Source organism: Psammomys obesus, unplaced genomic scaffold (genome assembly GCF_907164565.1).
Source record: "Psammomys obesus unplaced genomic scaffold, mPsaObe1.curated_primary_1811, whole genome shotgun sequence".
NCBI classification, from domain to species: domain Eukaryota; kingdom Metazoa; phylum Chordata; class Mammalia; order Rodentia; family Muridae; genus Psammomys; species Psammomys obesus.
Genome location: NW_026596101.1, coordinates 7,654,109 through 7,678,812, shown reverse-complemented (window position 1 = coordinate 7,678,812; position 24,704 = coordinate 7,654,109). Strand labels below are relative to the sequence as shown.

At 38.6% G+C, this 24,704-nt stretch overlaps 1 protein-coding gene across 3 annotated transcripts in view; it reads left to right on the top strand.

The window, feature by feature from the left end:
- Positions 1-24,704, top strand: part of LOC129692233 (contactin-4) — a 1,033,094-nt gene that overhangs the window by 818,313 nt on the left and 190,077 nt on the right. For all 3 annotated transcript variants that reach the window (XM_055628516.1, XM_055628514.1, XM_055628515.1), the window contains 2 exons: positions 17,274-17,376; positions 20,437-20,621. In XM_055628516.1, coding sequence (XP_055484491.1) covers positions 17,274-17,376; positions 20,437-20,621 — 288 coding nt within the window. The remainder of the gene's footprint in view (positions 1-17,273; positions 17,377-20,436; positions 20,622-24,704) is intronic.

Sequence of the window (24,704 nt, the reverse complement as noted above, 5' to 3'; positions counted from 1 at the left end):
AAACACATATCTTCTAGGACTAAGTAGAATGTTACTATGGATGGAACCTAGTAATCAGAACAGAGAGTGGTTTGGAGTTTAAGGATCACATGCCCATCATGGAGACCAGAGAGAGAAGACTGACTTCTTTTTCTAGAGCAATGGTTCTCAACCTTCCTAATGATCTGACCTTTTAACACAATTTCTCATATTGCGGTGACCCCAACTATAAAATTATTTTTGTTGTTACTTCATAGCTGTAATTTTGGTACTGTTGTGAATAGTGCTGTAAATATCCGATTGCAGGATATCCACTATGCAGCCAGCCCCTGTGGAGCTCACATACCACAGGTTAAGAACCACTTTTCTAAAGCTATGAGAAGCCCTTGGGGATTTGTATGCCTGAGATGTTTTTTAGAAAGATTAAGTGGCTGCTTTCCAGAAAAACAGACAAACAAACAAAAAATCCAGAAAGTAGGCTCAGAAAATGCATATCTGGTCAGAAGACTTCTGTGAAAATTCACTTCAGGGATGGTGGTAACCTGGGCTATGGAGAATGGATGAACATGACAGATGAGTATCTGAGCTATACGTAGCAGGTAAAAATGTCAGAATTTAAAATGCACAGGATATGACAGGGGACAGGTGAGAAATGAAGAATGAAACATACCTTTCTTGCTTAGCAAATGAGAGTATATAAGAAACCTACGTGTTGAAATAACTGAAATAGCTTAGCAAAAAGATTTACAAATAAAAATTTGAGGGTACTATTTCACATACTATCCACAAACCCGTACACATGACCTTTTCCTTGGCAGCAGAAAGAATTACCTCTTTTCTAGTGTTTCAGTCAATCCTCTGTCATAACATTCATCTATTCTATGTGTATTTGCTACTGACTTTCCATCTTTACTCAAGAAAATACTTGCTAACCTTCATCAGACTCTATGCTGAACACTAGCATCCTGGCTGTAACACAACAAAGTTAAGTTACTAGGGTAGATTCTTGTTAAATTATCATGGTACATTGTATTCACAAAACCAAGTAGTCAACAGTTGAAAAAGTAGACAAGGTAGACTGGTGATGTAGCTCAGGCCCAGTTGGTACAATTCCTGCCTAGTATGCACAGAGCTCTAGGTTCAATTCCTAGTACTGCATGAACCTGGGCTTCGTGGCATGTGCCTGAAATCCCAACACTTGGGAAGTGGAGGCAGAAAGATCAGATGTACATGATCATCCTCAGCTATTTAGTGAGTGTAAAGGCAGCTCGGGCTACGTGAGACCCAGTTTAAAAAAATAATGTCAGGCAATGTACCAGCCTGTCAAAAGGCACAAATGCTACCTTTCTGGAAACAAACACGAAAAGATTTGCTTCAGTGGCATTTTATATAAGATCATTTTAAAACACAGCCCCTTCGGGGGTCCCTAAACAAAATGTATGTATGCCAAAATATCTAACCAAGGGGATTACCTGCCTTGGTGTGTCAAGTCATGGATGTAATGAAATATTGACTTGGATACAGCAAGATACAGCTGAAGACAAACATCACAGCAACCTGGTGCCTTTGGAAGTAAGAGGCAAAATCAGGAACACAGGAAGTGCGGTATCATCACATATACCTCCAGCTGGCAGCACCTTTGCCTTTTGCTTGGTTTTTAGATTTATTTCTGAAATTTATTGTCTACTCCATCTCCATAGAAATGACCAATGCTTTGTATTAGAATATTTTGTCACAGAATTAACAGGCTAAACACCTCATTCTTCAGCAATTAATGCCCATTCATTCTTAATTTGCATGAGAGTTGCATGGCAAAAATTTATAATATCTTTCTCATTTAGACTGGAGTACATAAAATGGATATGAAGTTCAATTACTAAGCACAAAAACAGGTTATTTAATTAGCTCCTGTCTGAAGGTGAGAGAAGACGGGAGATATAAATCAAAAGGAGATTGCAAAATTAAGATGACATCCTTAATAAAATCCATTCTGTGAGAGTAAAAGTCTATGAAATTATCACTCTACCAGAGCTGGTATTTAGTGACTATGTTAGGCTGATTTATGCAAGGAGTGTAGAATTGGTACAGTCATTTTGATCACTGAAGCACACTCAAAATTTCACACCCTTCTTCTGACTCAGAAATATAACAAGTAAGGCAGAGGAAGTTCAAGCTCGAACTAAACTAATTGCCACAACTGGTGCTTTGCATTGCTGTGAACAGATGTAGCTTAAATGACTAGATTTCCCCACGATTCAAGTCATGGCTTTTGAGTTCCAGGAAGGAAATTCTAGACTCACTGTTTCCCGTCCAAAAGGCCACCAGAGAGTCATAAAAAGTGAACAGTGAATCTTGGCTCAGGTGTTGACAGGCATCAAGTGAGAAGTCCCACAACCGTCTCATTGCATTTACCTGGTGTTCCTAGCTCATCATCATGCAGGCCTTTTGCATGGCCTCTTTCTTTAATCCTGTCCTTTACAGAATGCATTCCTCTTGCTTCCTTCAACCTTACTCAGTTTTTGGCAAGGAAGTAAGCCAGAAAAAATGGAGGAGAAAGCTCTTTGGGGAGAATTAAGACTCACCAGTAACTGTCTATTTCACAGGAAATTTCAGTTTAAACTCACTGGCTTTTGTTTCCTCATCAGTAAAATTAGCATAACAGTATTTACCTCTGAGAGATACTTTGTATACTAAAAATACATCAATAATGTTCCTAAAATATGCTTATAATTTTTTTAAGATTACAATAATAAACAGAAAAGACTTGTTTGTACAGTATAGGTGGAATTATATTTTTCGAAATGCTAATTAACAAGGTTAAACTTCAGGTATTTATCTCTGGGTATAACACTTTGAATTTTGGGTCTGGAGAGAGATAGCTCACTGGTAAAGACTGCATATTGCTCTTTCAGAGGACCCGTATTTGGATCCTAGCACCCATGCAGAGCAATCATCTCACCATCATCTCTAATTTAGTTCCTGGGGACCAGCTCCCTCTTCTGGCTGTTCTGTGTACCTGCACACATGAGCACATAACCACACACAGATAAGGTAGACAGTATTTAAGGATACCAAATTTTACATCTTTGATTCAGAGGAAAGGGGGTAGTGAAAAGCTGGGAAATGAGGCAGGGGAAGCATTAGACAGGCTTCTAGCCTCTGTACTTCTTGTGGTTTAACTGAACTTCAGGAAAAGCTGTCCTGGGCTCTAGAGTCCCATACCTACATCTTCTCTTTCGGTACTATATATATTATATAATATATTATAGTATTATATATGATATCATTATGAATATAGCATATATAGTATTATTATATTGTATGAATATTATACATAATATATATTTGGGAGTCTTTCAAGTGACCAAAGTGTGTTCTACAGTATTTGCTTCTAAAATCATATATAATTGAAAATTGCTAGATAATTATGATGGAATTTTGTTTCAGAGTTTATACTTATTTTCCACGTATTTTTAATTTGCTGTGAAAATAACACGAGTTGTTACTTGACAACACATGCCTACTACTTAGGTATTTGAAAAGATTTTCATTAGGAAAAAATGCATCTGAGTTATTAGAAGTTAGTATAATGTCTGTTGATCAATATTAGCCCCAATGCTGGTCATTAATAATGATGAGCTTCGTGTATTGTATACTTTTTGTGAAGATTTCAAAGATTTGTTTCAAATTTTCTACAGAAATATCAGATTACTGTAAAGCATATGTTAGAGAAACAATAGAATTTGATGATAAACTGAATGTCTAATTTACACAGTACCCTCTGCTCGCCCTGAAAAAGCTCATGACAGAGAGAGTTAACATAGAACTGAGCAAAAGGGAAATGAAGAAGTCTGTAAGGGTGCTACTGTATGTCACTCACATGAATACATAAGTGAGCTTAAAAAGCACTTGTTTGAACTTGGCCTTTTGTCTATGTTCCTTGAGACTAGCTAGACATAGGTTTGCTTTTTTTTTTTTTTTTTTTTTTTCTTTCTAGAACCAAGATAAATGATGAGCAAGATATTTTCAGCCTGGTTCTGTTTGATAGGCTCAGGTTTTGCACACTAATTGTTAAATATGTTAAAAATTTTCCCCATTTAGAACTCTACATAGGACTAAAATCTGCTTATAAGTGTGTGTATACCATGCGTGTCTTTCTGGGTCTGTGTTACTTCACTCAGGATGATCTTCTCTAGTTCCCACCATTTACCTGCAAATTGCATGCTTTCCTTGTTTTTAATGGCTGAGTAGTATTTCGTTGTGAAAATGTACCACACTTTCTTTATCCATTCTTCAGTTGAGGGACATCTAGGTTGTTTCCAGTTCCTGACTATTACGAATAAAGCTGCTATGAATATGGTAGAGCAAATGTCCTTGTTGTATGGTGAAGCACTGTTCAGGTGCATGCCTAGGTATAGCTTGGTCTTGAGGTATGGCTATTTTCAATTTTCTGAGAAAGCACAAGATTGATTTCCAAAGTGGTTGTAAAAGTTTACATTCCCACCAGGAATGGAGGAGTGTTCCCCTTTCTCCACATCCTCTCCAGCATGTGTTGTCACTTGAGGTTTTTTTTTTTTATCTTAGCCATTTTGATGGGTGTAAGATGGAATATCAAATAGAATAGACATACTACAATGCACAGACCCCCAAGAAGATGAGTCCGATGGACATGTTAGGCTTCCTGTTGGCCCACGAGTTAGTAGAGTGAGGGATATGTCTGACACAGACTATGATGCCTGCTTTTGATCACTGCCTTCTGATGGGACTTCCCTATAAGGCCACAGGGGAAGAAGACGAATTCAGTCCTCATGTGAATAGATGAGCTGGGGTGTCTGGGTTGGAAGGCTCCCCTATTCTGAAGAATAAGCAAGAAGGGATGCAGGAGGGAGGGTGTGACTGGGAGGAGAGGAGGAAGGGGTCTATGACTGAGATGTACATTGAATTAATTAATAAAAATAATTCTATATAGGAAAATACCAAGGAATAGGGAATAAAATATTATCTATAGAGGTTTTTAATTTGTTTTTCTTTATTTAAATTTTGTATTTATTCACATCGTAAGAATATACATGTATATGTATGTCTTTATGTGATATTTACTTTTTTTGAGTACATATCCTTCATCATAAAATTAAAATACTGAAAGTGATTGGCTTTAATAGTAGATTTTTTTTCCATGTAGGCTATTGGATCCCAAAGTGTCAACACAAAACCTATGAACATGTGAGCAACACTAAATAATAAGTTGTGTGCGTTTGTATAAAACAATAATAATTGAGGAAAAAGAAATTATAAATTTGAAAGGAAGCGGCTTGGTGAAATGGAAGGAATTGGAGGGAAATAGGAGGTGGAAATGATAAAAATGAAGTACTTATATATGAAATTCTTGGAAAAAACAAACAATTTAAATTTTTATAAGTACTGAAACTATACATTTATGTTCTCATAGGGTAAAAGAAATTCATAACCATGTTTTTCTAAGTCTTCACCTTTCCCCCTAACTTAATAGTGTTCTGCTGTGAAAATATTGATCAGGCTCAGCATTGAAGCATTTAATGTTTTTATCTTAAATCATGCTTTAACCTAATGGAAGAAAGACAAGATGATGATCTCAGCATCTCCACGATTCAGGAAAAACCCAAAGTCGACAAACATGCATGTTCTGACCATGTGTAGGACTAAAAGGCAGAAGGGAAAAGTGATGAAGTTGTGGAGCACAGTAACAGGTCTACCTCCACCTAATAGGAGATGGTGGTCTCATTTCTCTGGTCCTTAGCTGTCTTTACTGTATGAATGAGCAATGTATATTAAACTATATCTAAGATTCTTTCGTCATTTAGGAGATTCTAGGCACAGCTTTTAAGCTTATGTCAGTCTCAGAATTTGCAAAAATCAGGTCATATAAAACACTACTCTACAGACAAGATAAATGTCCTTCATTGAGTCAGATTTCTCCCAAATGCAAATCTTAGCAAACTGCCAGGTACAGTCACCTTCCAGACACAGAAACCATGGTAGGCATCTCTACCTCTACCAACATTAAAACGTCTAGTGCCACAAAAGAACAAAGCCCATCTCAGAGTTCCAAAGTTAAAACCAAAGCAAATATATAAATCAAAAATTAGGAGCTTTCTTGGAAATTCATTGCTGTGATATGATCTTGCTAACTGCTCAGAGCAAGTGTTCCTAGTGTTTCCCAACCTGCACTGGAGTCTCATGGGGCCGTAGCAACTACTAGTCTTTATGAATAGGTCAGCTTTATTTATGGGCCACTTCATTAACCCAGGGGTTGTATTTTTTTAAAAAGACATTAGAGTATTAAGAGTACTTCTTTTAGTGAGTACTTGACCTACTTAAGAGTTTTTTTTTAATTGATATCCCAGCATTTAGGCAACAGGCTGTACCCTCCCCTTAAATGTAATTTTATATTATTAAAGGATTTCTCCCCCAAATTCTTTGATTTATTTAAGTCTCACTTTTAATTGCAACTTTGGTGCAGCTTTGTCACAGCAATCATGTCTTGTTTATAATTTTCTAACAACATCACAGTTGAGGATCTGTGGGTGTAAAACATGATGAGAACATCTAAATGACTAAAGGATGTGAGACATTTTTCTAAGCTGCCTTTGCTAATCTGATTTAATAGAGTCTTAATGGCTGTGGATATGCTGAAGGTTTGACAAGCTTGGAAACTTGGCAATAGACTTTAGATCTCTATTCCAGCCAATTCCATTTCAGGTCCATGAGGGCCAAAGGTCTTGGATGGTCATTTGGCTAGTCAGTTAGGAAGCATCTGTTCAGTGCTCATAGTGGGCAGTATACTATGAAGTCAAAAGACCCAGTTTTCAGTGCATTGAAACATAATCTTAGAGAATTCCAAACTACCAAAGTGTCTAGTTTCATTGCTTATTGGAATTATAATATTGGATTCTCAATAATAAAATAACAGGTGGAAAAACAGGAAATAAAATAAAGTATACAGAAGCATACAGCCTGGAATTGAGTTGGCTTGGTCAAGTGGCTTTATTTACTTATTTCTTTATTGGACTGAGGAAGGAGATATTAGAGGACAACTTTCAGGAGTCAATTCTTTCACACAATGATCAAACTCAGGTTTGGCAGCAAACACTTTTACCAGCTGTGCCATCTTGTTGGCCCTAAATTTTAATCATATATTTAACCACTAAATATTGATTAAACCCTTTGTAAGCTTGCCAGTAAGAATATGAAAGTTTTTCTGTATTCAGATATAGTTATATATATCATAGATATATAATATAGTTATATATATATAGTTATGTATCATAGATATATACAGATATATATAGTCATATTTATTATAGATACATGATATAGTTAAGGTGTCTTGTTGAAGTGTGGAGCAAGCGTGAGGCTATGATGGATGAGAGTGGAGAGTTAAAAACGATTCGCTTTTGTTGATATTCCAATGCACGGAATGGTGAATGGGATGGTGGAATTATGTACAGATTGACAGCCTGGTTGTGAAGGACACTTGCATGGCCTTGAGAATCATCTTCCAGGAAGAGCTGAGCAATCCAAATTGAGAAAAGAGTTCCCAACAGAAGACACTCAGTGCTGACACACTTGTAGAAGGCAAGCCATGCCAATGGCCCATTTCAATACATAAAATTAAAATTTTATGCATACATAAGTTGGCAATTCTTGGATAATTTCTATATTTTTGTATCATTGTTATTATATTTTATTTTATTTGTTATTATTATTATTATTATTAGTTACATTTTATTAACTGTATCCCAGCTGTATCCTGCTCCCTTATTCCCTCCCAATCCCACCCTCCCTCCCTCAGCTCCTCCCTGCCCCTTTCCAAGTCCACCGGTTGGGGAGGACCTCCTCCCCTTTCATCTGGCCCTGTTTTATCAGGTATCTTCAGGACTGGCTGCAAAGTCCTCCTCTGTGGCCTAGCAGGATTGCTCCTCCCTTGGGGGGTGGGGAGTTCCTGTCGAAATAGTCCCTGTTCCCCTTACTATGGGAAACCAATTGGTTATTGAGCTACCACGAGCTTCGTCCGAGCAAAGGTTCTAGGCTATATCCATACATTGCTTATTATATTTTAAATGATATTTTTGTTTTTAACCATACTAATTTGTTATTGTTGGCTAAATATTGCTTTTACTCTTAATAGTTATTCCATATCTACTAATTTTATTGAAACCTCTTGCTAGTTCTAATAGTCTGTTGATTATATTGTTCTTTCAAATGCCACTGTCTTCTCCATTTTTCCAATTGTTAGGGTCAGTCCGTTATGGCTCCTGAGCCCACCACCTGTTTTTATTACTGAAGTTTTATTAGCTCACAGTCAACTGCTTATTGGCAAACATTTTTCTATGACTGTTTCCAAAGTACAGTGAGGGAGTTTAGACCTTCTATCTACAAGGTCCAAATGAATCCTGTGCTATTTGACCTTTCATTAAGAAGTCTCTGACTTCTGAGATTATGGTGCCATCTTTAAATATCAAAAGACTGTCTATCAACAGTGCCTCCATTGATTTCAGTTAGTGTCAGTATGTGCAGAGGCAGAGAAATAATTAAACACAATATGAAGAACATTTTAGTATTTATAACTATCCTCAAAGGAAACCAAAATTAGCACTAGATATTCTATAATCAATTTCACATAATGCATACAGTGAGTTATTTCAGGCATTCAGGTAAGCAGACATTCTGCTAGCCAAGCAGCATTCAAGATCACTCTGTCTTTATATTCAGACAGCTTTCTAGAAAAAAAAAAGTCTTTCTGCATCTAAACTATTGAAAAAAAGGAAGCAAGCACAGATTTTATATAACATAAATCATGCATTTATTTTCAGTGATTATGGATTTGGGGGACCATTTCCTAGATAAAACATGATATACATACCTCTACCTAGAAGTGAGGAGATTCATGTTTCAACACTCAATTCAATGTGAGTTATCCTGCCGGGTTATTGGTAGTGACGCATGAGATGCTGTGGTGGTTAGTTTTTATCACCTTGACCCAAACTAGAATCACCTGGTGAGAAGGGACCTCAGCTGACGAATTAACTCCATCGGACTGGCCCATACATGTGTGGGTTGGAGACATAGAGTCCAGACCACTGTCAATGGTTCCTCCACTGCACAGGGGGTCCTGCATTGTATAAGAAAGCAGCCTGAGCACACCATGGAAAGCAAGCCAGTAAGCAGTGTTCTTCATGGCTCCTGCTTCTGTTTCTGCTTGAGTGCCTGCCCTGACTTCTCTCAATAATGGCTTGGGGTAGCCACAAAAACCGTTTCTTGTCTGAGTTCCCTTTGGTCACAGGTTTTACTTCACAACAGAAAGAGTAAAAAAAAAAAAAAAAAAAAAAAAACATTTCATCAGATTTTTCTTCCTACTAAGAAAAATAAAAAGCATGACTTTTATAAAAAAGGCCACAATGGCATATTCAGCCAAGGGAACTTGAGTGGCTAATGAGATATTTCCAAATATTTTTAGGTTAATGGCACACATACCATGTGACTTGTTTTTCAAGAAAGTCAATGTGGGTACTTTTTCCAAAACAATTTTGGCAATTATTTTTTTTTTCAGTAGAAAATCCCACTCAGTGGAAATTAGTAAATGTTCATTCCATCTGTAGTTTAATTTAGCAAGCACAGATTCCAGCTAAAGCAGGCGTTGGCAAAAAATCTTTAGGCACAGAGTTTTGCAAACTGGCTTCCTTCTGGCAGCACAGTACTCTGCAAATTGTACTTAAACAAGAGCAGCATGTGGCTGATTTCACTTTCATGTTCTGTAAATTGTGATCTATTTCTTTAAATCCTATGATCTTACAGACTTGGGCATCAACCTTTGATAAGTGGCAAGGTTTTAAATGTGGGACAGTCTCTACCCTTACGGTCTTCAACAAAGTTGTGGCTTTCAATGGCCTTGTCATTAGTAGAACTCCATTCCTAGTGCCTCAGCACCGTGCCTTGTCCACAGAGTAGGTTTATGAGTGTCGGCTGTGATGCCTTTCTTTTGCTCTTAACTAAGATAGTGGCACTCAAAGAGTGTTCTTCAAGCCATCAGCAGCATCTCCTGGGAATGACTTGGAGATGCAGAGCCTCATCCTCCGGCTTATGTTCTGTTCTGTAAATTAGAAACTCAAGCCCACCAGGTGATTTCAATCACAGAATGAATGACTGCTTCAGAACAAACACCCAGGAAGTTCTAGCCAGGTTTCCTTGTGAAATCAACTTTTACTTACGCAGTAAGCAATTCATCATAGTTTAAGTGTGCCATATCACCAGGCAACATACCAAAACCCAGCAGTCTTATGAAAGGCATGAAAACAGGAATCAGGACAGGTTTAACTGTGGTGAGCCCCAACCCTCTTTGGCAGGCATACTGAAGAGTTTATGATTGATGTTAATACTTATTAAGTTCTACCATAAGATAAACAGAGCCAAGGCCTTGCCTTTTAGGAACTTTGACATAAGAAATTCTATGTACTTAATACAACTCTCATAACTGTTACAGTGGTTCTCTAGTTCCAAAGAACAGAAAACATAGAAGGTACAGTTTCATAAGGCAAGGCTATTTTTTCCAACCTTATGTGTAAATATATAGAGGAAAGCATATATTTTTACAATTGAACACATGAACAAATCATATAGTCTTTATAGAAGAAAAGTGTGGCAGAGATTATGTTTTCTAGTTGAGCCATGCATACATTCAACTTATTTTATTTTGGTTATGTTGATATGCCTAAACATTCATATTTCCCACCTGTGTGAAGATAGAAAATGGATTTAGGAGCAATTCCATCAGTGGCCTTACTCTGTAAACTGCCAGACCATCTGTGGACCAATTAAGGTCAACCATTTCCAGGTGGTCAGAGAAATAACCTAAAAAGATGTGTCGTTTTAACCAGCCTTTTGTTTTCCCCAAAACAGAAAGGCAACAGATTTGACATCTGATGCGAAAGGGAAAGGCCAAAATAGTTAGAAATAAAAGAAATAGCCAAATAAAATACAGGCTGTACCAGGTGTAGCCCAAAATAAATGGAGAACTTCCACAGGTATTCCCAAAAAATATCATTCAGAATATAGATGAAGCAATGTGCTTCCCTTATCTGTATGATGATAAAATGAGGATACTCACTTGATGAGGTGACATTCCTGTAAGCAGCAGTGAAAAATCATCTTTATGTATTGTAACTACCACTACGTATTCAGATCAGTCTGTTCTTCCTGATACTCCTTTGTTCATGCTTACATAGCTATAAATACAAAGCAGTCTATAAACCAAAAAAAAAAAAAAAAAAAAAAAATAGCCCCATCTGACCAGAAAAACAAAACAAAACAAGCTATACAGTTCGTATTAGTGAAGAAAAACTACAAGGATCTGCAATAAATGGCTGGAAAAACAGCATGTGTCTCTTACTATTATAGGCCACATTTAAAATGCCTACATGCCTCCCATCAGTCCGCCCTTGCCATACATCCCTGTTCATCTCAATTTTTTTCGTGCCCATGTTCCTGAGATAAGGTTTGTGAATGATGAAGAACGAATAAGATTTTCATTCCTCAAGATACAATGTACAATGGAGGTGGAGCCTGGCTTTATAACGGTTATGGAAAATAGTCACGCGGCTTGAGAGGTGCCATGGACTTTGTAAGATGCTTTATGTCTGTAGTTATTTCCTGAACACCTACTAAGAGATTGAGAATCTAAGATAGGACTAGAAGTTTACAAAAAAAAAAAAAAGATGCTACATCATTTGGTGGTGTGTTTTCTCATCTGAGTGAAAGCTACTAGATCTATAAACAAACAAGAGAGTCTTACGTTGTGAAACGTAACAAAAAGGAAAAGAAACGCTGATAGAAATCAATAGTAGGGGCAGAGTTTAAACAGTGTGACCAGAAAACACTGCTTTGAGGCTGTATCATTTGAAGTAAGACATAAATAAGCAAAGAGTCGTGTATATGAAAGTCATAGAGAGCATAAGGCGAATGAATGTCTGTCCACACAAAGCACATCACGGCTCATTGAAGCATCATTGGCAATAGCTGAATATGGCAGCTGCCCAAATGCTCATTGTTGCAGTGTGCTGCACCCTACGTCTTCCCCCACCCTAGCCTCAAACTGCAGCCTTATTAACAACTAGGGACATTGTAGGTACAGATAATTAAAATAAGGTTATCCTGTAATAGAATGGGTCCTTAATTCAATGAGAAGACACAGAGAAACAGTCATTAAAAACAAAGGTGTGGATGATACAATACAAGCTGAGGCACACTATGGATTGAGCGCTACTCCCAGAACCTTGGAAGAAGCAGAGGTACATGTCCAGAGTCTTAGAGTCAGACCTGACAGCGCCTTCAGAACTAAGGCAAAATATGTTCCTTTCAGCTACTTAGATTGTAGTTCTTTGATAGGACCATTATGATGAAACTAATGCAAATTTTTATCTTATAAATAAAATGTGAGATTATGCACACTGTAGTTTCCTGTATTGCAGCAGGTCAAGCAGAATGTTGGTGTGCAATAGCATGGGCCTTGAAAGCATCTCATATGAAAGAATCCAGACAGGAAAGACACTAAATGGAGACTAGAGAGAAGGCAGACAGTTAAGACCACTGGCTGCACTTGGAGAGGATCCAGATTCAGTTCCCAGAACCTACATGGCAGTTCACAACTGTCTGTAATTCTACTTCTGGGGAATCTACTTCTGACCACCAAAGGAACCAGACATACATGTGGTGTATATACATACATGAAGACAAACATACATATAAGTTAAAAAGAAATATTTTTTACAGGACGCATATATATGACTCCATTAATATGAAATGCCCAGAGTAGCAAATGTACTGAAAGCAGGTCAGAGGTTGCCGCAGGCTGAGCTGAGCTGGGCTGGGCTGGAGCTGGGGCTGGAGCTGGGGCTGGAGCTGGGAATTAACAGTAAATGGTCATCACAGATATTATTTGAGTATTGGCAAAATATTTATACAATCTGAAGAAAAACCAGAGCATTTATTTGGGGGATTGGAAATGCTCAGAAACCAGTTTATGGTGACAGTGGCATGTCTAAACAAACTTGCTAGAAATCATTGAACTATGCTCTTAAAAATCAATGAATTGGCCTTATGCAATTTATATCTAAAATGTTTAGTTTTAAAAATAGACAACTGAAGTAGATGGAAGGAAGGAACTGAGTGGGAGAGGGTATGTAGGGCAACGGGGTTGGAGATCAGGTGTGGGGAAAGCAGTTGGGGATGAAGCAGGAAAGAGAATGAAAATCAGTATGTGGGAAGGTCATCTCTGGGACAGGGGAGGCTCCCGAGAGTCAATGGGGGTGACCCTAACTGAGACTTCTAGCAGCTAGGATATGGAATCTGAAATCACCGGGTGGAACTTCCAATGGAAGGAAGGAGAAAACAACCCATCCATAAAACCTTTGCCTCAAAATTTGTCCTACCTACAAGAAGTGCAGGGATAATGATGGCTCGGAGATTGAGGGAATGGCAAGCCGATGGCTGGCCCACCTTGAGACCATTCCGTGGGAGAGAGCCAACCCTTGTCACTATTAATGGTACTCTGCTATGCTTGCAGACAGGAGCCTAGCATAACTGTCATCTGAGAGGCTTCATCCAGCACCTGATAGAATCAGATTCAGAGACCCACAGCCAAACAATAGGCCAAACTCAGGGAGTTTTTTGGAAGAATGGGAGGAAGAACAGAGGATGCCGGAGAGGTCAAGGACACCACAAGAAGACCTACAGAATAAACTAACCTGGGTCCGTGGGGGGAAACAGAGCCTGAACCACCAACCAAAGAACATGCATGGGCTGGACCTGGACCCCTACACATATGTAGGAGATGTACAGCTTGGTCAACATGTGGGTCCCTTAACAATAAGAGTAGGGGCTGTCTCTGACTCTGTTGCCTGCCTTTGGCTCCCTTTCCTCTAACTGGGCTGCCTTCTCTGGCCCTGGTACAAGGAGCTGCACTTAGTCCTGCTTCAACTTGAGATGCCAGGGTAGGTTCATACCCCTCGGGGGCCTCCTCTTCTCAGAGAAGAAGGAGAAAAAGAGGGGGTAGCAGGGTGGGGTGAGGGGACATGAGGGTAGGACTGGGAGGAGAGGAGAGAGTGGCTGGAATCAGGCTGTAAAGTGATTAGATAGATAGATAGATAGATAGATAGATAGATAGATAGATAGATAGATAGACAGACAGACAGACAGGTAGATAGGTAGATAGGTAGATAGGAAAAAAGAAATACTGCTGTTACCATAAAAATGTTTATTTTTTAAAGGCATTTTGGAAATAGTATGAAATGAAGTAGAAAAAAAAATTGATTCCCCCGGTTATTCACAAACTACAATGGGCTAGAGAGTAGGACATTCAGAGACTGGGAAGAGAATTATGTAACCGTTCTACAAGTGGGGACTCCGAATCCACACTCTGATAGGCAAAATGTTTAGTATGGAGAAATATACATTTAAGGATCTGGACACTGAGTCTACCTACATGCATACTGATGTGCAGAACAAGGTTAAGTGAGAAACATTTACTCCTCACTATAATCTTCACAGAGTCATTACAGAAACGTGATGCACATGTGGAAAAAGTCACACAGACAAAGTCAATCACTTCTAAGACACCCTGGCCCCTTGTTCTTTTAACCTTATTGTCTCATCTCTATCCAAAGTGTGATATATTGCAATTCAAACTGCCTTGATTTCCTGGGAAGACAAAGATCTCTTTCTCTCAAGGCAATTTTTTTTTTCAATTAACACCAGTCTCAGAGTACACAGCCACATGCACATCACTGAGAGGTGTTAACTTGCTCACTACACTCCGAGTCATACTACTGATATTTATGGGATGATGATTCAACTGTACAGACGGTTTGTTAGCAAGTTCAGCAGCTGTTTGTGAATGCTGTTGTTAGTATGCATGCACCACACCATTACCCAGTCAGCTTTGTGCGAATGCTCAAAGGGAGGCAATCAAACATAGGTGCAGGAGAAATTATGGCAGAGACTTGACAAAAAAGAGAAACAGCTTTGTTTCTGAACAAGTCAAATGTGGCTTTGGTGTATTTTACTTTACTTTGACAGTGAAGAAAGGGCACAATAAAAAGTGAAGGCTCAAGACTTGAGTTTTAACTTTGACCGTTCACTAGATCTTGGTGCGGCTGAAAACAAAATGTTAAACTGATTGAGATTACAACCTCCCTTGCAAAGGGAAGGACAGATATTAACAGCAGTTGTACCCTTTCAAGGGTTAAGGATTGTCTCAATCCCTTAACTGTGATCTCCCCTCGATGCACAGAAGCATAGCAAGACTTTTGGCTACTTTATCGGGTTATATTTTCTAACTCCCTACACCTTCCAAGCCCCCACAACACTAGGTAGAAGAGAAAGTAGGTAGAAGGGAAAGAGGGTGTCAATATCATTAGACTACTTTCTACTGATTAGGGGCATCAAGTTCCTTGGGTGAGTTTGATCTTCCTCATCAGGGTATCTCCAAAACAGCAACAGCAGCAGGAGCTGGAGCAAATAGCAATCAGCAACAGCAGCAGGGAAATCAGCAGCTCATCCCGTCACCCACATCTCTGGGCTCTGGCATTATATACTCTCCGAAGAGTCCCCAGAATTCCAAACATAAACTACCCTCAGCTGGCAAAATCACACCCCTGTCAGAGCAAGAAACAAATCCTAGTTAGCTTCTGTAGACAATCTGAAGCAGCCCCACATCCCACACCTGGGATTAAAGCAAAAACATATTCCAATACATTTCTAGGCTTTTAAAGAAACTAAACATTCTCACTACACAGAAGTACGTCAAACTTAACAACCCTGAAAGATGAGATGGCTCAACAGTTAAAAGCACTTATTCTTGCAGAAGACCAGGGTTCAGTTTCCAGCATGTACTTGGTGGCTCACTTCCATCTATAACTCCAGTAGCAGAAGAACCTTCTGACCTCTTTAGAGGCACACACGTAGTCTTTGCTCGTGCTTATATACACTCACACACATAAGATAAAACAAACAAATCTAAAAAGATGTTTTTTAAAGAACACAGGGGGAAATTGTCTCAAAGTCCCTCCTAAAGCTAGGATTTCCTGTTATTCTAGCCAAGAAAAATAAAAACCAAACAGCAACAGCAAAACTGTATTCAAGTTCGCCCTTCCACAACAGACCTCATGGTGAACCTAGAAACACTGTAAAAACCTAACTCATAGTGCTGAGTTGTTTTTTTCACAGACTGATTAGATCCCTGTGACGCCTCTCAGCTTCTAAGCCAGAACATGAAAAGTGTTTGTAGGATGAATAAAATCAGCTCTCTTTGTCACTGCACCTGTGCCGTCCGTTCCTCGTTGTTACTCTTTTCTTCTGAAACCATTCATTTCCTTTTCTTCTGACTAAGGGAGGCTTAAAAGAGAGATGAACTGGATTGAGACCATTCCACTTTACAAAAAAAAAAAAAAAAACCCTAGATAATACCAAACTCTTCATCAGTACTGTTGAATCGGTAATCATGGGAAATGTCCAGGAATTAAATAGAAATAAATGTATGAAACGGATGGCAACCCTGACAAATGAATCAAGATAGTATTGGTAGGAAATAAATTATGTGTTTTTAGTCATTAAACATAGATTTAATATGTTGGGCTGTTACTATAGCTGTTATCACACAGTCCTCTTTCTAGATATTGGTAACTATGACTACCAAGATTACTACTCCACTAACAGGACAAGCTCATGTAAAAAAAAAAAAAAATGTCTTCCATAGGTGTTAATCATTTGCTGCGGGTTGACCTTATATAACACAGGATTATTATGCCTTGAATGTAGTTGTTTAGATTTATTCGGGTTGGCCTCAGAATAGAATAAACACTGTTGCCGTAGAATGACTTTGAGAAATCACTGTACGGACACCAGAAAGGATGTGTTTTAAAACTGTTTTTAAATACTTTTTAATGTTCTATGCCGTGTGTTTCCAAGGGGGTGATATGTTTGGTGACTAGGAGTGTGTCAACTCTTTTTCTTTCACCACCTTTGCAAAGTACTTCGGAGGAGTGTGCATAATTTAACCCTCTGCAGGTGCTATAAGTGCTGTACTATAAATTTTTCTCTTCAAGAAACTGGAGGAAGTATTGGGGTTTCACAGTGTTAGTGCAGAGCCTGTTTTAGATGAAGTTAAATTTGCACATAGGGGTATAGGAATGTTCTATACTGAAAGAAAACACGTATACATCTTGACAGAACCTCTCAGACTTGGTTTCTTTGTTTGTTCACAGGGGTGATGGGTGAATATGAACCCAAAATAGAAGTACAGTTTCCAGAAATGGTCCCAGCTGAAAAAGGAACAACAGTCAAGCTGGAATGCTTTGCCTTAGGAAAGTAAGTTCTGGCTGTTCATCTTCCTTCAGCCCCAGCAGGGAGAGAATTGTCTTTGGTGCTCACAGCAATGGTTTCTGAGCTGCATGAAAACCAAATCATCTTTCTCTTTGTAATTCTGCACGTGCATCTTTGATTCTGCCCTCTTCCTATGGAGACAGACAGGTAATGGCTCCAGAAGGATTGGCTACCACAATGGACATGGCCACAAAGGAGAAGAGAACGGGCGATTCTGAAAAAGTATTTCATTCTATTATTATGACCTATAATGTACATGCTGTCTAACCCAGAATGACAGGAAAACAATGGCCTTTATTTGAGGTACAGGCAAGCTGACTATTTGGAAAAATGGGGACTTTCATTCTGGCCCCGTTTACAGGGGATACATAAAAATTTTCTTAAATTTCTTTTCAAATTGCCCAACACTTCTCTCTCATTTGGATTCCCTTCTGCTCTCACTGGAGAGAGAGAAGAGCTGATATCTAAGAGTCTATTTTAGAGTGGTCTGAAAATTATTCACAACTTTATTATTCCATCTGGATTACACTTAAAAGAATCTACTTGGAAAGTGCTTAGCCTCCCCATAGAAGATCTGCCAGAGGGCATCAGAAAGGAAACTCAGATCAGCTGGGATTTTTATATGCCAGTAACCAACAGGAATGGTTTGGCATCAACGATATAAACTACCCCCAGAAGGGTGAGCACTGGGGCCCTTGTGGATTTTTGTGGTCTGAAACTGTCTTTTCTCCTAGCCCCATCTAGCTAGCTACTCATTCTTAATTCTGTCTGTTTTTTTTTTCTGTTTGTTTGTTTTGTTTTGTTTTTTCTTTCTGGGCCTGAGTATTAATGAAAGCTACATTACAAGTTTTTGCCCAGTCCTTGTCTCAGTGAATAATATTTTTTAAATGGAATTATTGTGTTTTACAGAAATTGTAGCCATTCCTTACATTTCCAATTGTATTTTCAACTCTAATGGAATGATTATTTTCAGGTTATGACAATATCTTTCCTTTGGAACACTTTGTTGAGGTTTAATACAGTGGTAAATTTTATCTCTGAAAAACTTACCACAGTATATGAATTGTGACAGAGCTGCAGGACTGAACACTGCACAGAACTGAATGGCGAGCTGTAAAGCCATGTGTAAGACACAGCAATGATTTATCGCTGACAAGAAAAGCAGATAGCACACTCTGTAGTGTAGTTGATCTTAAACATTTTAAAATCTTTCTGTGAACCTATGAAATAACTGGCAGACAGTAGGACAGGTGACTGGATCATCAAGGTCTAAACTTGGTGATCTTTGTAAGAGGATACTTTAGAAAACCCACCCTGGAGAAAGAAAATGTCACCTTGCTCACACTTCCAAAGGGACTACGAATTAGAGTCTATTCACTGTGCTTAAATGGTGCTAAAATAAAAACAAAAGACACAAATTGGGTTCCTCGCATCCACACAGAAATGTTTGGATATGCATGTTTTGCTGCTGAAACACACCATCACTGCCCACTTAAGAGTAGAAGACTAGTTTAAGTGCAGCTATGTTTAAAGGCATGTATTAAGTAGATATCTGATTGAATATAAAGGCAACCATAATGTGCTTCTGATGGAGCCCTCCTGCATTTTGAGGCAGTATCTGCCTAATGAACTCAAATTATTTTAAAACAAATATAGTAGAGTTGATAACTTTAATTTTTTAAATACCATCTCAAGTTTCTCAGAGAAGATTGGCAAGTATTCAGTGTAATTACTTCACTGTGAGTGTTTCTGTGCAAAATAAATAAGTAAATAATTGCATCCCCTGCTAGGAAGCTGCACTCCTAAAAGCTCCAGTTAGCTTAAAAACACTCATTTGCAGACAGGCTGCCCTCATTGGCAATTTAAGATGTGTTCCAAACAGTTATGGAAAAAGGATGATAGATGTGTTGAGAGGACATTAAGACTCCACAGATTGCTCTTTTCTTCATCTTGCTACTTTAATTATTGTTTCCACAAACCACCTTCCAAATGGACCGCTCTAAATCGGTAAGGTCATCAATATGTAAATGACAATAAGAACAACTGTGTCGCCCAGATCAGGTTGTCATGAGTGAACTGCTCCTCTAGGCCAGCAATTAGGTTGTAGTTTCCAGATTTTATGAGCTCATTACTTTTACTATCACTTGTTCAGTACGTGGGTGTAACTTACAGAGTGGTACTCACGTTGCTGGACAACATTTGGAAGAATATATTGTTTCTGCTCTCTAGTGTTGCATTACAAGCTGGGAAGGAACAAACAACATCTTATTGTTATCTCATGATTTATGTGTTAGGAATCTAAGCAGGGCTTAGCTGAGTGATGTTTTTGGTCTGGGTGATGTGTGAATCTGGCACATCAGCAGTGTGGAAACCTCAAGGATCTTTCACATTCTGGCATCTTGGAGGCAAGGTTGGATGATGGCGCCCTCTGGGTCTGTCATTAGGTAAAACACCCATGAGACATCCTCTGTGTGGCAGTGTTAAGGCAGTCAAACCTCTTGCAGGTGTCTCTAAGAGAGTGTTACAAGAAAAAGGGAAAGGAACATGCCTGTTTCTTAATGTCTGAATCTAGAAATTGACTCAGTATCACCCATGTCTCATTATTAGTCAGAGTAGTCAAAGAGCCCAATACGTTCAAGGAGAGGAGACATGAACCTGGTCTCAATGGGAAGAATATGTAGGAAGTTGCCTTTATCTTAACTCTACCATGTGTATGCCTGAACATTTTTACTTTAATAGTTATAGAAAACCCCTATATACAAGAAAAGGAATGTATTAAAATGTTCTTTTCTTTCAATGGTAATGGTGTGTAGGAGGTTGAATGCATTGTTTAATGTTAATGTTGATGTTAAGAAAAACATCAAGTGAATAATGCTAGAGATATACATGTTGCTAAAATAATGATAATATAGGAATGAAATTTGGGAAATGCTTTAATGTATTCATGGCTCTGGAAATAATGGAAGAAGTTATCAATGCAGGTTGAAAAAGAGAGAGACAGAGCTTTCTTTAACTTGGTTCATCCCATTTTATTCTTGCTTTCAGCCCAGTCCCAACTATTCTATGGCGAAGAGCTGATGGAAAGCCAATAGCAAGGAAAGCCAGAAGACATAAGTCAAATGGAACTCTGGAAATTCCTAATTTTCAGCAGGAAGATGCTGGTTCATATGAATGTGTGGCTGAAAACTCCAGAGGCAAAAATGTAGCTAAGGGACAGTTGACTTTTTATGGTAAGTTTTCAGTTATAGTTCTTATTTGCCATGCTACACAATTGTTCATATTAAAATCAGAACTAGAAGGTCTGCTGTTGGTCTTTTCCTTAAGGAATCATGTAGAATAGGATAGTGTAAGATTTGCTTTTCTACATAATTAGCATGTCCTAGATGACTCTAGGTGTGGAGAGTGGAGGTGGGGGTAAGGATGTTGAAGGAGCAGAGAGGAAGGAATTAAGCTGATGTGTCTAGGATATGGATGGTAGTGTGAACACACTCCCAACAGAGAGTGTTTTCCTCTTTTTCTTCTTGCCATTGAGCTATAATCTTGACACAGGAAGTAGGTTTTTTTATATGTGTGTGTGTATGTGAAACTCTGTGCTTCATTTGAATTTTGATTTAAGTTCATCCAAATCCTTCATAATTGCTCCTTCTCATTGGCAGTTTAATGTGATATCATGAACATTTCAAAACATACACTGTCCAAATTTATTTCTCAGAGTGGAACTCAGAGTAGAACATGAAAAATATCTCATTATGTAGACATTTTTTTTATGTGAAGGAAGCTGTTCCTGTTCTGATCAAATATCTGTATTGACCCAAACGTAATGTAAGTGTAAAATCTGTGCCACATTATTCTTTTAATTGTGTCCTGGAAAGTTTCATAGGTTAGTGATCTGAAATCCTGAAAAGGGTTCTTTGGAAATGCATTATAAAACAAATTTGAGAGATGCCAAGTTGATTTTGGGGGAGAGAGTGAGAGTATTTTCTAGCTCTGGCTGTCCTAAAACTCACAGTGTAGACCATACTGGCTTTGAACTCACAGAGATCCACCTGCCTTAGCCTCCCAAGTGCTGGCATTAAAGGCATGTGTCACCACACCCGGCCAATAGCACGTATTTTTATATGTTCTTCCTCCAAAGTCCTTAGTTTTAAGACAAGCTGAAAACTACACTCAATAATCATGTAAAGCATTGTAGAAACAGAATGTCAAGGAACATGTCTAACATCAGCCATTTTAGTCCAATTCTCAGCATTTTAGACTTGCATACCCCTGAAGCAGCTGGTATGGTGAGATTCTAGAAAATTCTTCATAAAACAATCAGGACAACAGTAGTTTGAAAAAACTACATCTTTCCTTCTTTCTTTCTTTCTTTCTTTCTTTCTTTCTTTCTTCTCTCTCTATCTTTCTATATATACCAAATATAGGTTTAATATTTGGTCTTCTTTCTCAAATTATGAAAGTTGAAATATGTAACAGACCATATAACTATGAACTCACAAAAGCCAGTTACAGATTTATTCAGTGAGGAGCAATTGCCATATATTTTTAACTGTTTGGAATTTATTTTTCTCATCCAGCTAGTAATTTTTTTTTAAATGTCAGGTAGTAACCACTTGAAATTGCTTAGGCAAAATGGGCAGCATTTTTATTTCTTCTTAATTGAATAGACTTTTAGATGCAGTGGTTCCTAAATGTAATTTAAATCACTCAGTGAACTGAATAGTTAGTTGTACTTTCATGATTTTCTTCTAAGGTGAAATGCTCGCATTCAGTATGTTTAAGAAGGTGTCTTGTGTAGCCAAGTTTTGGTATGGATCTTCCTCGAGATTTGTGGTCTCCCACCTGGAAATATAGCGATATAGAGTCTGTGGTGGAGAATGGACCTTGTCGGTGGGCCTCTGTGCCTTGTCGGGGCCTAACAATGTTTGCCTTTTAATGGTGCTGTATGCAACAGTGCTTGGAGAATGAGCAGAATGACCTGCCTGTTTTCTGACAATAGCAGAGTGTCCCTTCCTTGTCAGTCACCCCTGATGTCAGATCAGCTGACTCTCGCAGCACTTGGCTATTCTATCTGTTTATTCTTGTGTTCTTCCTCAACTAGCATATCATTGATGCTGTTTTCACTGTCACAGAAGAACTTCATTATACAGCAGTGCTTGGCTGCCATTTTGTTTTCTTGTCTATTTTTTTCTTGAAGAGAGAGATTTGGTGTGTTCCTGGTGCTATGTTCTTAATAGCCAGCTGCCTTAATCTTTAAGTTAAATGAATTGTTATAATTAAAATCACTACATAGTGAGGAAGTAGCCCTAGTCACTTATCCAGGAGCGTCTGGCCTTTGTTGACAAGAAAGTTCCTTACAACATTAAAGTTTGCTTGCTCAGGGATTAGAAACCATGTATTTGGGCTTAGAAATATATGCATTCAGTTTTAATGAGAAATTAAACTTACAGGAAAGCGGATGGATCTTGGAAAGTATAAAATTAAACAAAGTGACCAAAAATAGACAAAATTAGCATGTTCCCTGTCATATGTGGCTGCTAATCTCCAGGGTAAACAAGTATTTGTGTATATAAGTAGACAGCTTTCACATGAGGATATGAAAGAGAAAGAGAAACCAGGACATTATAAGAGGAAACCAAGGGTGAGGGGCATGGGGAAGAAGCAGAAGCACAAAAACAAACTTTGTTCAAACTTTGTTTGAACAGCACAGTGATAGCTAGTACCTCGTATGCTAATTCATAGCTGGCAATCAAATGGAAAACTGAGGGAAAACATTATTTTGTTGTTGTGCCACAGTGCTGACCCATTTAGGAGCTCTGTGGTAGCAATACCGGTAACTGTATTTTTATTTCCTTGTTAAACTAAAAAAAAAAAAAAAAAAAAAAAATTGTGTAACCCTATTCCACACATTTGCTGTGCAGAATCACATTGTGCTACCCTCCTCTTGTGAGTGTATCAGTGGTGCTTGGTCTGTGCCCACATAGGTTAGAGGGTGCCACTTTGTCTCAACATGGATGAAGGCCTGAGATTAGTGATGACACAGGACATTCTATGCTACCTCATCTCATTTGCTCATTTTGCTCAGGCCTATATTTTGCTAGGGCAGAATACTAACATTTCTTTTCCTGGGGCAGAATTTCTCCCGTATGACTTTAACATATTATGCATTTGTTCAAAACTGACTTAATGTGGCTCTACCATGTGGGAGTCCACTGCTGTAGAGAAGGATGCTAGAAAAGTCTTTGCCCTCAAGGACCTGATATTTCACCAGATGTTAGCAGATAAAGGACTCAAATAAACTGACTCAAATATTTCAGGTTTTGGTAAGACTATCGAAAAAAATAATGATAGCCCTTTGATATAAAAGAACCAGCTACAGGTAAAAGAGTCAGGGAAAGATTGTGTGAGATTGTCCTCTAAGCAGAAATCCCAACATAAAAAATGATAGCCTTCCATGAGGAAGCTGCTTCCAGGAAGAACACAGGAAGAAGGCAAAAAAGCCCCGAGGCTGACAGCTCTGTGACAAGCTTGAGATACACAGAGAAAGTTTGAGTTTCTAAATCATAAGGTCCAAGGACGTATGTCTGAAACAAAGGTGAGATCTAGGCGATATCTTAAAAACCAGGGAGAGTTTAGGTTTTATTCACAGTCCATGGGAGGCTGTTGAATGATGAAAAGGGTCCATCTGATTCATACTTCTAAATGTTGGTTGCTTTGTGGTGAGTAGCTGTTTGAATCACAAGAGCAGAAAGGACAGTTAAATAGCCATTTGTCCTGCCTGTGTGGGCCAAGTTCGTGACTAGGAACCTGAGAAACTTAATTGGAGACAGATGCATTTTGGAGTCAGAGCCCGTGGAGCTTTCTCATTTCATTCCTCCAACTACCCAGTTTGGAGAGAAACTGACTCGAAAGATATTAAAGTGTGTAATTAATGTTTACATGTTGAGAAGCAGAACTGGATTCCAAACACCGTGCTAGAGGTTCTGAAGCTTCGGTGCACATCGGGGTAAGTGGGAGACGTTAAGAAAATACAAAATATTGGGCCCCATATGTGGTGGTTTTGATTTGGTAGCTATGAGATTGCCTTGCAGTTAATTTCCCAGGTGTAATTCTGCTGCTGATGCTTGTATGGGGACCACGTGGTAAGGGCATCTCTTCGCTGTGAAAGATTGTTTCCAGTGTTGTAATGAAGCCCGAGATAAGATTCCTTGCACAAGATTATTCCTGATGCTATGGAAAGCTTCTGTCCTGGTGTCACAAAAGGCACTGCAGTCGGACCACAAACACCTGAGTAGAATTAGAGGTCTACACTTTGT